Raw genomic sequence first — 15,255 nt, 5'->3', positions numbered from 1 at the left:
TGAGCATGCATCGAGACATTCAGTTCTGTGCTTTCTGTACATGGGTGTGTGTGTTTAACAAATAGTAATATCCGGTTGACCAGAGTTAGTTTTTCTTAAACCATTTAAGGAATTATTTACAGTGTATTATATTTTTGAAACTAAATAAATGTATTTGAAGAAGTTATAAATATATAAAATGAATTCCAAATGTTATTTCACCAAGATCTATAGAATGTATGCTTATGTGTGTATGTTTTTTAATATTTTATTACAAATAGTAATACCCCTATTCAGGCATAGCCAGTGTATCTATATTGCTTTTAATTCTGCAAAAGAATTGTTTTGTAGAAGAAGAAAAAAAACCTCTGTTGTACCCCATTGAATAAATAATTTATATTGGTGTTTTTATATTCTCTAGGCTGAAATGATTTTGAGGTCTTTTAGAGCACTTATCCTACACAGTGCAATTGCGACATAATCTGAAGAGACTACTCAGCTAGAAATCTGTTATAAACAGAAAGCATAGTAAGCCTTTCATGACTAAGTATTGCGTATATCAAAATACAGCCAATAAATTTTACAGCTTGACAGAAAGCAATACTGAAGATTCTGGTCCTTTGACTAGTGGGCAGAGAAGTGGTGGTGCCAGAGTTTAAAAGAATTTGGAAGAGTTATGGGGGAATGACAGTGCAGGCATGTGAGTGAGTGTGTGTGTCGTGTAATTGACTGGTGTCCTGCTCAGGCTGCCCACAGAATTGAACAATTATTCTCTCTCTCTCTCTATACATACAGTAATCCCTCGCTATATCACGCTTCGCCTTTCGCGGCTTCACTCCATCGCGGATTTTATATGTAAGCATATTTAAATATATATCGCGGATTTTTCGCTGCTTCGCGGGTTTCTGCGGACAATGGGTCTTTTAATTTCTGGTACATGCTTCCTCAGTTGGTTTGCCCAGTTGATTTCATACAAGGGACGCTATTGGCAGATGGCTGAGAAGCTACCCAACTTAATTTTCTTTCTCTCTCTCTTGCGCTGACGTAGGGGGGTGTGAGCAGGGGGGCTGTGTGCACACCTAGACGATACGGACGCTCGTCTAAAAATGCTGAAAGATTATCTTCATGTTACTATCTTTTGTGCAGCTGCTTAGTGAAGCGACATGCTGCACGGTGCTTCGCATACTTAAAAGCTCAAAGGGCACGTATTGATTTGTGCTTGAAAAACAAACTCTGTCTCTCTCTCCCTGCTCCTGACGGAGGGGGTGTGAGCTGCCGCCTTCAACAGCTTTGTGCCGCGGTGCTTCGCATACTTCAGCCAAACAGCCCTATTGATTTGTTTGCTTTTGTCTCTGTCTATCTCTCTGACATGATCTGCTCCTGACACACTCCTTTGAAGACGAAGATATGTTTGCATTCTTTTAATTGTGAGACTGAACTGTCATCTCTGTCTTGTCATGCAGCACAGTTTAAACTTTTGAAAAAGAGACAAATGTTTGTTTGCAGTGTTTGAATAACGTTCCTGTCTCTCTACAACCTCCTGTGTTTCTGCGCAAATCTGTGACCCAAGCATGACAATATAAAAATAACCATATAAACATATGGTTTCTACTTCGCGGATTTTCTTATTTCGCGGGTGGCTCTGGAACGCAACCCCCGCGATGGAGGAGGGATTACTGTATATATATATATATATATATATATATATATATTATAGAAACTTATTATACCATATTTATTAATGTACTGTATTTGCAATTTCACACTGTCTTTCACTTTCTTTATTCAGAATAGCAAGGAATAGACATAGAGATGGAGAGTTCAAGAAACATCACTATATAATATTAGATATAATATTAAAGAAATTTTGAGCAAGATACAACAATAATTGTGGATTTTTGTTTTTTACACTCAATTAAGTTTTGTGACTTGATTGTGAAATATAGTGCAATTGATATCCCTTTAATTGAAGTCTGGTTTATAATTATATTTAAAGTATCTGAACAATAGGAGCAAAAAGCAGCATTCATATAGATAATTTACAGTATGATGTCCTCTGAGATGTGTCCAAATATTTTAATTTGGGAACACATCTGGACCAATAATTGAGATTCAGTTATTTATGAATATAAAATGTATATCCATTTTTATGGATTTGAATGTAAGTTACAATTTTGGAGGGCTGCATACTGTACATTTATGTTCTCAAGTACCAATAAACATTCCATGTTAATTAAACAGACAAGATTTTATTTTAAATCTTAAAAAAAAAAAAAAAAATTCCACCTTACATTGGAGAAGAATTTTAGCAAAGCAAACCTCTAGATGTGTGGACAGTCTGCTCTCTTACCAGTTCGAGAAGTAAATTCTCCTAGTGTTTTTTATGTATCAAAGTCTCATGACCTTACTGTACATTACAAATAAAAATACACCTATAGCATGAATCCTTTTACATCTCCACCTTGTCTTTGATTACATCAATGTGTAAATCAACCTTCAGTCATTTAGAGGGGATAGAGAAATACCAGCTGTTTACTCTAATTAAAATGAAGTCTTTTCCATTTTAAATCAAAAAAAGCTACGGTTTCCCATTGTCAGCGGCAGTTCATTGATAACAATAGAAGCTGTGTAACCAAAGACAGTATTCAGCTGTGCAGAGATGAGATGTCAATTTTAAAAATCTTAGATTGCCACATAACATATCTGGAATAACAAACCTGTTTTCTTTAATTTATTCAATTTGCATCATTGCTGTGATCTCATTTTTCAAAAAGGTATCAAAATTACTTTTATGCTTTTACCTCATCAAGCACGCTTAAACCTGAAGTCTTTAAAATGACAATATCCAGATCTTCTTCACTGTAAAATATATAGTCAATAATAATGGTACACTGACAAGAAAGCCAATCAGCATTATAAACTTGCAAGTTACAAGGAAATCCTAAAAAAACAATGATAACTTAAATAGAATCAATTGATATAAACACCAAACATATATGTTGTACATTTACTGAGGAAAATATAGGAAGCTGTGTATTCTAAATTGTGTAGCTGCTTCAAATCCAGGTTAGAGCAACAATCACTTAAGCTCAGTTGAATAAATATAAAACAAATTGCATTTATCATTTAGTCACTAAATAAAGTCATTAGCTAAATAAGTTCAAATAAAACAAATATTGACAATGATATGAACAGGAATCATAGGCAACCATCCAACAACGATTCATCAGTGCCAGAACATTGGATGCAGTGAATAATGGAGTGAAATACAGTCTAAAAACAAAAATGTTAAATATGAATACTGAAAGAAACTGTCAACAATATAATTCTTGTGGTATATTTTTGCAGATATTAATGAAGACACTAAGAAAAAGCAACTCAAAAAAGAAATTAAAGAAAAATCTCACAAGAAGACAAGAAAAAGGTATGTATTATATTTTTTTGGCAATCACTCAAAGGGTGGAATTTGTGCCTGCAGATAAAGTTATTGAAATTATTACTTTGGAGGGAGGGAGGGAGGGAGAGAGAGAACACGTTTCTGATTGATGAATACCTCTTCATACAAGCACAGAATATTGATGCACAGGAGAAGCTCTACGGGAGTGCACTTGTAACAGAAAAAAACGATTGTTGAGAAACAAAAAAACAAGGGGTTAGGATCACTTTCCCTTTACATAGAAAAGAGATTTTGAGACTGTGATTACTGGGACTTCCATAGGGCTTTACTATGTGGCAGTGTTACAATTTCCTTGAATTTTTTTCCTCCACAGAAAATATTTCAGGGATGACCCTAGACCATTGTATTTCATAAGACCCAGCCAGCAGCTATATAGTTTACTACTGCATGGACATTAGCACAATACTTTTGTGTGGGAAAGATGTAGTATCTAGCACTTCAATTTATCCAATCCACTTGGCCATCTGTTTTTCCTAAAGTTCTCTCTGCCAATCAGAATGTGCACCATTTGCATTGTGTGCAGAGCTGTGATTTTCATGAGATGAGATAATTTTAATTAGGCTTTAGAGTTTCTTTCAGAAAAAGCCCAAGTTCTTTAAACAGTATGGGCTAGTAAATCATCTCTGTTGTAGATAATTCTTATAGCTGCTTTCAGCATTCTCTGAAACAGCTTAATCAATACCACATAAAGAGACTACTGGGCCAGAGTTTAATATTTGTGAATTATTTAAAAGTTCTGGGTGATTCAGCTTAATAAAATTGGGAAAATCCCACAGAACTTTCAGACTTGGTGAAGTTACTCATGGGTTACTGACTGGTATGTGACTTCACTCATGGATTTGTTGTTTGGATAAAGATTTCTCAGGTTAGCCTTTTTGGGTACCCAGCTCAAATTAAAATGAGGACAGATGTTGAATGAAATGCCATGTTACAGTATGTATATACAGTCCAGCATCAGCTGATGTGCTTCTGTACTTTTCAAAAGGTGTGCACATGGTGGATGGGAGTAGTGAGTGAACGGAACGGCTGGGAGCCAATGTGGTGTGTGGAGTGCTGTCTATTTACACTCTCTGAATAGTTATAAAAGTGGAAGAGTTGCAAAGGTTAGTTTTTAGAGCTGACAATTTCACTCGAGCTGTTAAAGAATTAATTTTTGTAAGATTCTTCTTGTTTTGATTGCAGATGTGTGCAATTTTGATGTTTGGTAACTTATTGTGCAAATTTTTAAAGGACGCTGTCACTGTTTAATAACACTAATTTATCATTCCACTTATTTTTTAAACTGTTTTTTTATTAATTGTTGCATTATAAATGCACATGTTTGTTTTTGTGCCTCTTTTGCCTGTCTCCCTTATTATCCTGAAGGTTCTCTGCCCCTGCTATACATTCCTAGGTCCCGAAATACCTTCAGTGGAAGACCTTGAGGAAATGACCATCAATGCAAGTTACAAACAGTGTAGCTATCTCTGTACCGGTATCTAGACCACAGGTTAATCTATAATAATAAAAGGCAAAGCCCTCACTGACTGACTGACTGACTCACTCACTGACTGACTCACTCATCACTAATTCTCCAACTTCCTGTGTAGGTGGAAGGCTGAAATTTGGCAGGCTCATTCCTTACAGCTTACTTACAAAAGTTAGGCAGGTTTCATTTCGAAATTCAAAGCGTAACGGTCATAACTGCAACCTTTTTCTTATACTGTATACGGCCATAGCAGGCGGTTGCGTCTTGCATCATCACGCCTCCCCGCAGGCGGTTGCGTCTTGCATCATCACGCCTCCCCGCGGCTGCTGCGGAAATCACCACGCCCCTCACGTAGTTGACTGCCTGCCCATATAAAGCCGTTCTTCGCTGCGGTGTGTGAATTCCTTTCCTTGCTTCGCCAAGGAGGCATTCTTTTCAAAGCTTATCCACAGTTTTATAAACGAACGAGATATAAAGCCGTCCTTTTTCCTTGCTTCGACAAGGAAGCTAAGGTGCTCTGCAGTTTTTTTGTGAAGCGGTCTTTACACATCTTTGTCGCTGTGTTATAAACGAGCGAGATATAAGGCCGTCCTTTTTCCTTGCTTCGCCAAGGAAGCTAAGGTGCTCTGCAGTTTTTTTGTGAAGCGGTCTTTACACATCTTTTTCGCTGTGTTATAAACGACCGAGATATAAGGCCGTCCTTTTTCCTTGCTTCGCTAAATAACATAAGGCGCTCTGCAGTTCGCCAAGGAGGCATTCTTTTCAAAGCTTATCCACAGTTTTATAAACGAACGAGATATAAAGCCGTCCTTTTTCCTTGCTTCGCCAAGGAAGCTAAGGTGCTCTGCAGTTTTTTTGTGAAGCGGTCTTTACACATCTTTTTCGCTGTGTTATAAACGACCGAGATATAAGGCCGTCCTTTTTCCTTGCTTCACTAAATAACATAAGGCGCTCTGCAGTTCGCCAAGGAGGCATTCTTTTCAAAGCTTATCCACAGTTTTATAAACGAACGAGATATAAAGCCGTCCTTTTTCCTTGCTTCGCCAAGGAAGCTAAGGTGCTCTGCAGTTTTTTTGTGAAGCGGTCTTTACACATCTTTTTCGCTGTGTTATAAACGAACGCCATATAAGGCACATTTAATCCACGATTTCTCCCCTGTTTTATTGTTCATTTCTTAACATTGTTATAGTTATTGTGTAGATATTTTACACTTACTTTACTGTTCAGGTACCCATTTTCTTTATTTAATCCGCGACTTCTCTGCTGCTGTTTTCTTCGTTTATATATTTGAATCCCTTTCTTTGCCTGACTGCCTGCCCATATAAGCCGCTGCGCAGTTTATAAGGCACATTTAATCCACGATTTCTCCGCTGTTTTATTGTTCATTTCTTAACATTGTTATACTTATTGTGTAGATATTTTACACTTACTTTAGTGTTCAGGTACCCATTTTCTTTATTTAATCCGCGACTTCTCTGCTGCTGTTTTCTTCATTTATATATTTGAATCCCTTTCTTTGCCTGACTGCCTACCCATATAAGGCGCTGCGCAATTTATAAGGCACATTTAATCCACAGATTCTCCGTTCTTTTATTGTTCATTTGTTAAGATTGTTATAGTTATTGTATAGATATTTTACACTAACTTTAGTGTTCAGGTACCCATTTTCTTTATTTAATCCGCGACTTCTCTGCTGTTGATCAAGTACCCATTCCCTTTATTCTTGCAACTCTACCCCTATTAAAATGTCTATCGAGGTGATCACCATCAATCAAAGAACTATCACTTACCGAGTGGTGTGTATGCCCGGAGATGGCGCCTGCCTTTTCCATTCTGTGTGTTACATATTGCACGGACATATCAGGCTCTCTTTTGATATCCGCAGGGACATTGTGTCTTATGTATTAAATGACTGGGACAGGTTCAAAGTGTGGACTGATGATGGTACAGGAGATAATTATACTACACAGGAGCACTATAAGACTGAAATGCTTAAGCCCTTCACCTATGGTTCTGCATGTGAGTTGATGGCTGCTGCTGAATTGTTTGGTTGTCGCTTTCAAGTATACCGAAATGGCCAAATATTTTACACCTTTGGAGAACCGTCAATGCCTCTTAAACATCTTAGATTCACAGGTGACGATTTGAGTAGTGGACACTTTGATGTTTATGAATATTTCAACTCTCAAAACATGGATGCGAAGTTATTGATGAAGCCAGTTGTATGCTTATATCGATTGACACATACCGAATGTCAGTTCAACACAAATCCAGCTCGAGCCGATTATGACAGCAGCAATCCAAGCTGTGAGAACACAGTAAAAAGGAGGCGTATCAGACGTCGTGGTAGATTTTCTGATGCAGCTAGACAGAAGCAACTTCATGCAGCTGCCGCCAAATACTCGCACAAAAATCCACAACTTAATAAACACGCTGTGGCTGAATACTCAAAAGCAAATCCACAAGTTCATAGGGACGCTGTGGCTAAATACTCGCAAGCACATCCACAAGTTCATAGGGACGCTATGGCTAAATACTCACAGGCACATCCACAAGTTAATAGAGACGATGTGGCTAAATACTCGCAGGCACATCCACAAGTTAATAGGGACGCTGTGGCTAAATACTCGCAAGCAAATACACACGTTAATAGGGACGCTGTAGCTAAATACTCGCAAGCAAATCCACAAGTTCATAGAGACGCTGTCGCTAAATACACGGAGGCAAATCCACAAGTTAATAGAGCTTCTGTTTCTAGATACGATCCCAATAATGAAAAGCGGCTCATACGAAAACAACAAGTTTGGCTCAAAAAAGCCAATTGTGGATTTGCGTATGACCCAAACATACATTATGAGTCTGACAAAACAGTACACATTGGATCCATTGATGTTCACTGTGACTATTGTCAGGCTCAGAAGTGGAAATGCGAGTCTCCTGGTTTGTGCTGTAATGGTGGTAAAGTCTCTCTCACTCCTTTACGTAAGCTTTCTGACCTTCTTGAGAGCCTGCTAAATGGCGAACATCCTCAAACTGAGCATTTCTTGAACAATATTCGAAAGTACAACAGCGCATTTCAAATGACGTCATTTGGTGCTAAACAAATCGTTGAGGGAAATTTTATGCCTTCATTTAAAGTTCAGGGACAAGTGTATCACTTGATTGGCAGTCTTTTACCTATGCTGAGAGAGGAACACAAATTTTTGCAAATTTATTTTGTCGGGGATGATGAAAAGGAAGCACAAATCCGCTGCGCTAATTTTTCTGGACTTAACATACCCCTGGTCAAGCAATTACAAAAAATGCTCCATGACTGTAACACTTACATCCAGGACTTCCAATCCACAATGGACAGTATTTCAGATGATGACAAACACTTCAAAGTTGTCATTCACGCAGACAAAAAACCATTACATACACACAAAGGCAGATTTAATAAACCCACAGTTCATCAAGTTGGTGTTGTCATCGTTGGGCAAACGTTTAACAGTAGAGATATTGTCTTGAAAACCAGAGACAATAAACTACAATGCATTAAGGAAACCCACAGATCCTATGATGCACTTCAATATCCTCTCATGTTCTGCTATGGTGAAGACGGCTATTCTGTGTCTATACCTCAAGTTCATGCTACCAGTAAGTTACCTATGAACAAAACCGTCTCTGCAGCAAACTTCTATTCATACCGCCTTCTGATCAGACAACATCATGATAATACTATCCTTTTCTTCCGAACTTTATTTAATCAGTTTTTAGTTGATATGTATGCAAAAATTGAATCCGAACGACTCAATTATATCAGACTAAATCAGAAAAAACTACGAGCTGAAAATTACGTTCACTTAAAAGATGCTATTCACAAAAAAGACACTGATTTAATAGAACTTGGTCAAGCTGTGATATTACCATCTTCCTTCACTGGAGGACCTCGCTATATGCACGAGCGTACACAAGACGCAATGACATACGTACGTCATTATGGCCGCCCTGACTTATTCATCACATTTACTTGCAATCCTAAATGGCCTGAGATCACTGAAATTCTCCTTCCACGTCAAAAACCTCACGATCGCCACGACCTTATCAGTCGTGTATTTCATCTCAAGATTCGCAAAATCATAGACTTGCTCACGAAGAGTAACATTTTTGGCTGTACAAATTGCTACATGTACACCATAGAGTGGCAAAAGCGAGGTATTCCCCATGCACACATTCTATTGTGGTTAAAAGATAGGATGAAACCAGCTCTCATCGATGAAGTCATCCGTGCGGAAATTCCTGATCCACAGACTGACCCTGCCCTACACAAAATAGTAAAATCCACCATGATTCACGGCCCATGTGGACCTCATAATATCAACTCACCCTGCATGATCAACAGAATATGCACTAAGAAGTACCCGCGTCCGTTCATCTCAGAAACTCAGACCGGAGAAGATGGTTACCCTCAGTACCGCCGACGCGGACCTGCTGATGGAGGTCATACAATTAACATCAAAGGAGTAGATATCGACAACAGATGGGTGGTCCCTTATAGTCCTGTGCTGTCCCGCTTCTTCAATGCTCACATCAATGTCGAATTTTGCACTTCAGTAAAATCAATCAAATACATCTGCAAGTATGTTAACAAGGGAAGTGACCAGGCAGTATTTACAATACAAAATGAAAATGACGAAGTATCTCGATACGAAGCTGGTCGTTACATTAGTAGCTCTGAAGCAGCCTGGCGCATTTTCTGTTTTCCCATTCACGAACGTTACCCTCCGGTCGTTCATCTTGCTGTGCATCTTGAGAACGGACAAAGAATTTATTTCACAGAAGCCAACGTTGCCGATTAAAGTACACAATCCACCACAAACCACCCTTTTAGCATTCTTTGACCTTTGTAAACACGATGATTTTGCAAAACAACTTCATTATAATGAAATTCCATCATATTATGTGTGGACAAACAACATGTTTCGTTGAAGAAAACAAGGCAACCCTGTATCAGGACATTCGGGAGTGAAAAAGCATAATGTGCTGGGACGTGTCTACACTGTACACCCGAATAACTCTGAATGCTACCATCTTCGACTGCTGCTCAACAAAATCACAGGTCCCACATCTTTCAAATCTCTCAGAACAGTTGATGGTGTCCTACATCCGACCTATAAGTCAGCCTGCAGGGCACTCGGTTTATTACATGACGATATCAACTGGGACGAGACTCTACAGGAAGCTGCTCTGTCTCGCTCACCTCAAAAGATCCGTGAACTGTTTGCTGTCATGTTGGTGTTCTGCCAAATGGAAAACCCCTTAAACCTATGGGAAAAACATAAAGACAGCATAGCAGATGATATTAGGAGACAGACTGAAAAAGATCATATACGAACAGAAGTCCACCAGTGGTTAAATTTGATCTATAACAACTGTCTACAGTTGCTTCAAAACTACGTAATTGGTATTGGAGGTCAATCTCTTCATCATTACGGTTTGCCTTCACCTTTAACACAACTGGTACAACTTACGTCAAATCCCGAGTACTTGAAAGAGACATCTTACAACACCTCGCAATTGGCCAATATAGTCACAAATAACGAGCGTTTGCTAAATAGTGACCAAAACTCAGTTTATCACCAAATCATGAGCAGCGTTGCGTCACCCACTGGCACAGTGTTTTTCCTTGATGCTCCAGGAGGAACTGGTAAGACATTCCTAATAAACCTTCTCCTTGCAAAAATCCGAGCAAAACGTAACATTGCCATAGCTGTGGCTTCTTCTGGCATTGCTGCAACTCTTCTAGAGGGTGGCAGAACTGCTCATTCAGCTTTCAAGCTGCCTCTGAACCTCAACCATACTGAATCCCCCATGTGTAACATATCAAAGCAAAGCAACATGGCTGAAGTGCTGCGACATTGTCAGCTTATTGTCTGGGATGAATGCACTATGGCACACAGAGCAGGTATTGAGGCTTTAGATAGGACCCTCCAAGACATCCGAAACACCAACAAACTTATGGGAGGCTTGACAGTGTTACTGGCTGGAGACTTCCGCCAAACCCTACCAGTCGTGCCCAGAGGAACACGCGCTGATGAAGTTAAAGCATCTCTGAAATCTTCATACTTATGGCCACAAATCAATGTTGTTACTTTAAAAATAAACATGAGAGTTCATTTGAAAGGCGACAAAAAAGCCGAGGAGTTCTCTGCTCTTCTGATGAGTATAGGTGATGGCACCTTCATACAAGAAAATCGTAAAATAAATATTTCTACAAATCTCTGTCTCATCGTGAATACCTTACAAAGCCTTCTTCAAAATGTTTACCCCGATCTACGAAATCTCCACCAAAATAACGTGTCATGGTTAAGAGAGAGAGCTATCCTGACACCAAAAAATGACATGACTACGACTATAAACCACATTTTACTTCAAGAACTACCTTCACAACCAAAAACATATCAATCTGTTGATTCAGTTGTAGAAGTAGAAGACGCGGTGCATTATCCGATAGAGTTTCTCAACACTCTAAATCCTCCAGGCACTCCTGAGCATAATCTCATTTTGAAGGTCGGGGCACCAATAATGTTACTGAGAAACTTACAGCCACCAAAACTTTGTAACGGCACGAGACTTCAGGTCACATCTCTACAAAACAACCTGATTGAAGCAACTATTTTTACTGGCAGTGCCTCGGGTGACACAGTTTTTATTCCTCGCATCCCCGTTATACCATCTAATCTCCCATTTCAATTCAAACGCATTCAATTTCCAGTAAGGCTCTGCTTCGCAATGACAATTAATAAGTCTCAAGGACAAACACTACAAAAGGTTGGCATTGATTTGAGGCAGGATTGCTTTTCACATGGCCAACTGTATGTTGCATGCTCAAGAGTAAGCTCAGCACACAGCTTGGTCATATTACAACCGGAGGGACGAACTGACAACGTCGTGTACAAAGAGATCCTTAACAAATAATTATTTGTATATTTTCCCTCAGTTTAAAAATGTTTACTTTTTTCTTAATTTAAATATTCAGCCAGTATTTCGCCGCTGCGAAGCGCAGGTATTTTGCTAGTTCCAAAATAAAATGTATTTAGAGTTTCAGCAAATAAATTACAAAGCAAATCTAATGACACGACATGCAATGTGCTTAATAGAGAACCGTATAATCACAAAAGTATACAGTTAGTGGGGCTACTAAAACACCATACTTCATTGCTGAAAAACAAATTAACAAACACTAAACATTCTTATTTGAGTTCTTGAGGGCAAAGCAAGGTTCATTAAGTATAACAACTAAATGAAAATGTGAAAAATGTTGAAAAACGACATATTTCAGTGGTACGATAGTAAATGAGATGCAGTCTCCAGATATGAGTAATTACCTCAGTTGAGAATGGTTGAGCTCAATATACACAGACCTATACAAAGTCAGATCACTTATACAAGGTACCTTGGGTTCAACTGACAAAGGCTATGTGTTACAGGTATTTTTAAATATGTTTAATTTTTATTTAACAGGTTTGATTTCTCAAAAGTAGCCTTAAATTTGAGAAACATAAATAATTCATGCATCCAGAATGTTTGTGGCTTTGACGAAGCTCACATGCAGCATTATAGAACATCCTCTACCTCTTATCTCCTCTTAACAATTTGACGCCTGTTCGAAGAGCATTCATTTTATCAGTAAAAATCAGTCATCGATTGTTGATGATGTCAATCATGAGCAGAAGCTTGACATACACATGATGAGGTAAATCAACTTGTCAGTGTTAATCAAAAACCTATGCCAAAAACCACCAAACTTTGTTGTTAGATTAAGGGGTAAAAGGGGGAAATCCCCCCCCACCACCACCACCACCACAAGTGAAATTCAGGTCAGGTTGGTGCTATTGAGTTTACTACATGCTTTTCAGTGTGACAGATAGTTTTTAGTAAGCTATTATATCAGTGCTATTGCTTTAGCAAGCCATATAATTATATTGTTAAACAACATTGAAACACAATGGATCTGTATGGCTTTTTTGACACTGATCATCAGGAAAATACTCTTTAATGTCAAAGTCAAAACAGGTTCTTGTAAAATGGTCTAAATTAATTAAAACTAAAACACAAAATAACATTCACTCCCTTTCCATATGACACATAAAAAGTTTCTCGGGGGCAGCCAACTGCTCCGCACAGGCTATAATTGCTGCCAAAGGTGCATCACTAGATACTGCCATGAAGGAGGTAAATTCTTTTTTGATCAACTTTTTTGTATTTTGTATTTGTAATTAATTAAGATCACTTTGTAGAGATGTTTTCTCTTTGACATTAAAGAATCTTTTTCAGTTGATCAGTGTCTAAAAAGGTTAAATTCAAAGGTTAGATTCAAAAATATATGCTAATTAAATTGTACAAGCTTCCTATATATATAATGTGTATAATACAGGTATATATGTATTTTTTAATTATAAAATGCAGCAGATACCAGTAAAATGGCTTGTTCAAAGTCACACACCGAGTCACATCCATTGACAAAGCCATTATTCAGTGCAGCATGCAAGGTTACTTAGACAGAAAGAGGTAACAATAAGCAACATCAGTAGCTGAAGCATGATTCTTTACACATTAGCAAGAATTGGTGCTGTGCATTTCAAAAAACCCTGAGTTCACATCCATAAAACTGCTAAATGTGCTTTTTACACCATATATAAATTTTGTGATCTTTGAAATATACCGGCATGTTTCACCTTTCTTTGTCAAAGGCTACTTATTAGTTGAATGCATATTTAGCTTTTGTTGATTTGTCCTTGAGCTGCAGGTTCCTAATTTACACTGTCCTCAACAAACCTGAACACATGCCTTCACAATATAGTAGTATGTCTCCACTTCAAAAATAATTCAACTCTGATTATTCAGGCTGCGGTGGGTTGGCACCCTGCCCAGGATTGGTTCCTGCCTTGTGCCCTGTGTTGGCTGGGATTGGCTCCAGCAGACCCCCGTGACCCTGTTTTCGGATTCAGCGGGTTGGAAAATGGATGGATGGATGGATTATTCAGGTTGCATGTATTGCAAAAAACAATAAGTACACCACAAACAGCCAAAGTGCTCCTCCATGTTCTGAAAAGAAGGATTTTTTTTTAATTGTTTTAATTTGGTTTGTTTTGGCATCATTTAATCCATGTCCGCCTTTACAATACAGTAAATGTACAAGTCACTTGTTGAGCTGAGGGTGCTGATATGTTTTCAAATCACTGCAGTGTAAATAGCAAAAATATCAGGTAGCAAAATAGATTTTTTTTCCTGTTTCTGTAAATAAATATCATTTAGAAAGCCAAAGAATTATTTTTCATAAGGATTTTTCAGTTTTCCTCTTTTTTGATGTTAATGTTGATTTTCATGATCTTAATAATAAATAACTTTATGTTGTATGCACCTTTGAAAAATAAACTGTATATTTACTTGTACATTATGATGCAAATACAACATGGCTATACACCTTAAAACAAATTTTGCTAAAAATACAATCAACTTACCAGGTTTTTGTTAGCAAGCCTTCTATCTTAAAACAGACTTTTCACCAATCTAACTGCATTACATTCTAAAGATAAAACATCTAATTATTTCATTTTGTACAGTATATCTACTGCAGAGCTGTATTTAAAATAAATGATTGCCTCCTTTTTGCAGAGCCATAGGTAATTACGGAGAACTCAGCTCAGCATTATAAGGCAACAGCAGCTGGCAACATTATTAAATGATGGTGTTATTTTAATGAGACTGATGGCTAGTGAATGAAGAGAACTGGTCATACTTTAAAGATTATTAGTCACTCATTTAAAATAAAAAATAATGCTTATGCAAGGATTTAATGAAAAATATAGCCATTATTGTGAAAATACAATAAAGAGAAACACAGACAAAATTGTTAGGCAAACAATAATCAATGATTGTTACAAATTTAAAAAAAAAAGTAAAAAAATGACTAAAAAATGCATTGAAACTTCAGACATATTGTCATATATTTGTTATTATGGTGACCACATTAAAGTAAGCAACTTGCAAACCTTTCCAGCTGCACAAATAAGAAATATTGATTGCCTTAAATGTACTCTTCTCAAGGTTATGTTTGTGCAAATGGATTCTCTTAAGTAACACAAAATTACTGAGCAAAAAGAACATTTGAATTATAAACATAAATGTTCCTTGTATTGAACGCTTTTAGACAATATACGTACATAATACACTGATGATTTTCTAAAATACGACAGCGAATATTTTTGTACATTTTTCAGGATATTTAATTTCATGGAGTCTTTTCTTTATGTTTAATGCTGCAGAACAAGTAGCTTTAATGTTTTGTGGTTAGACTTCTGCGTAGGTG

At 37.6% G+C, this 15,255-nt stretch overlaps 1 protein-coding gene across 1 annotated transcript in view; it reads left to right on the top strand.

The window, feature by feature from the left end:
• Positions 1-15,255, top strand: part of srek1ip1 (SREK1-interacting protein 1) — a 43,948-nt gene that overhangs the window by 19,426 nt on the left and 9,267 nt on the right. The window contains exon 4 of the mRNA XM_028805467.2: positions 3,328-3,403. Within this exon, the coding sequence (XP_028661300.1) occupies positions 3,328-3,403 (76 nt within the window). The remainder of the gene's footprint in view (positions 1-3,327; positions 3,404-15,255) is intronic.

The sequence above is a fragment of the Erpetoichthys calabaricus genome, chromosome 7, assembly GCF_900747795.2.
Source record: "Erpetoichthys calabaricus chromosome 7, fErpCal1.3, whole genome shotgun sequence".
Lineage (NCBI taxonomy): Eukaryota > Metazoa > Chordata > Cladistia > Polypteriformes > Polypteridae > Erpetoichthys > Erpetoichthys calabaricus.
The sequence above is the reverse complement of the archived record's forward strand: the minus strand, read 5'-3'. Positions and strand labels throughout refer to the sequence as shown.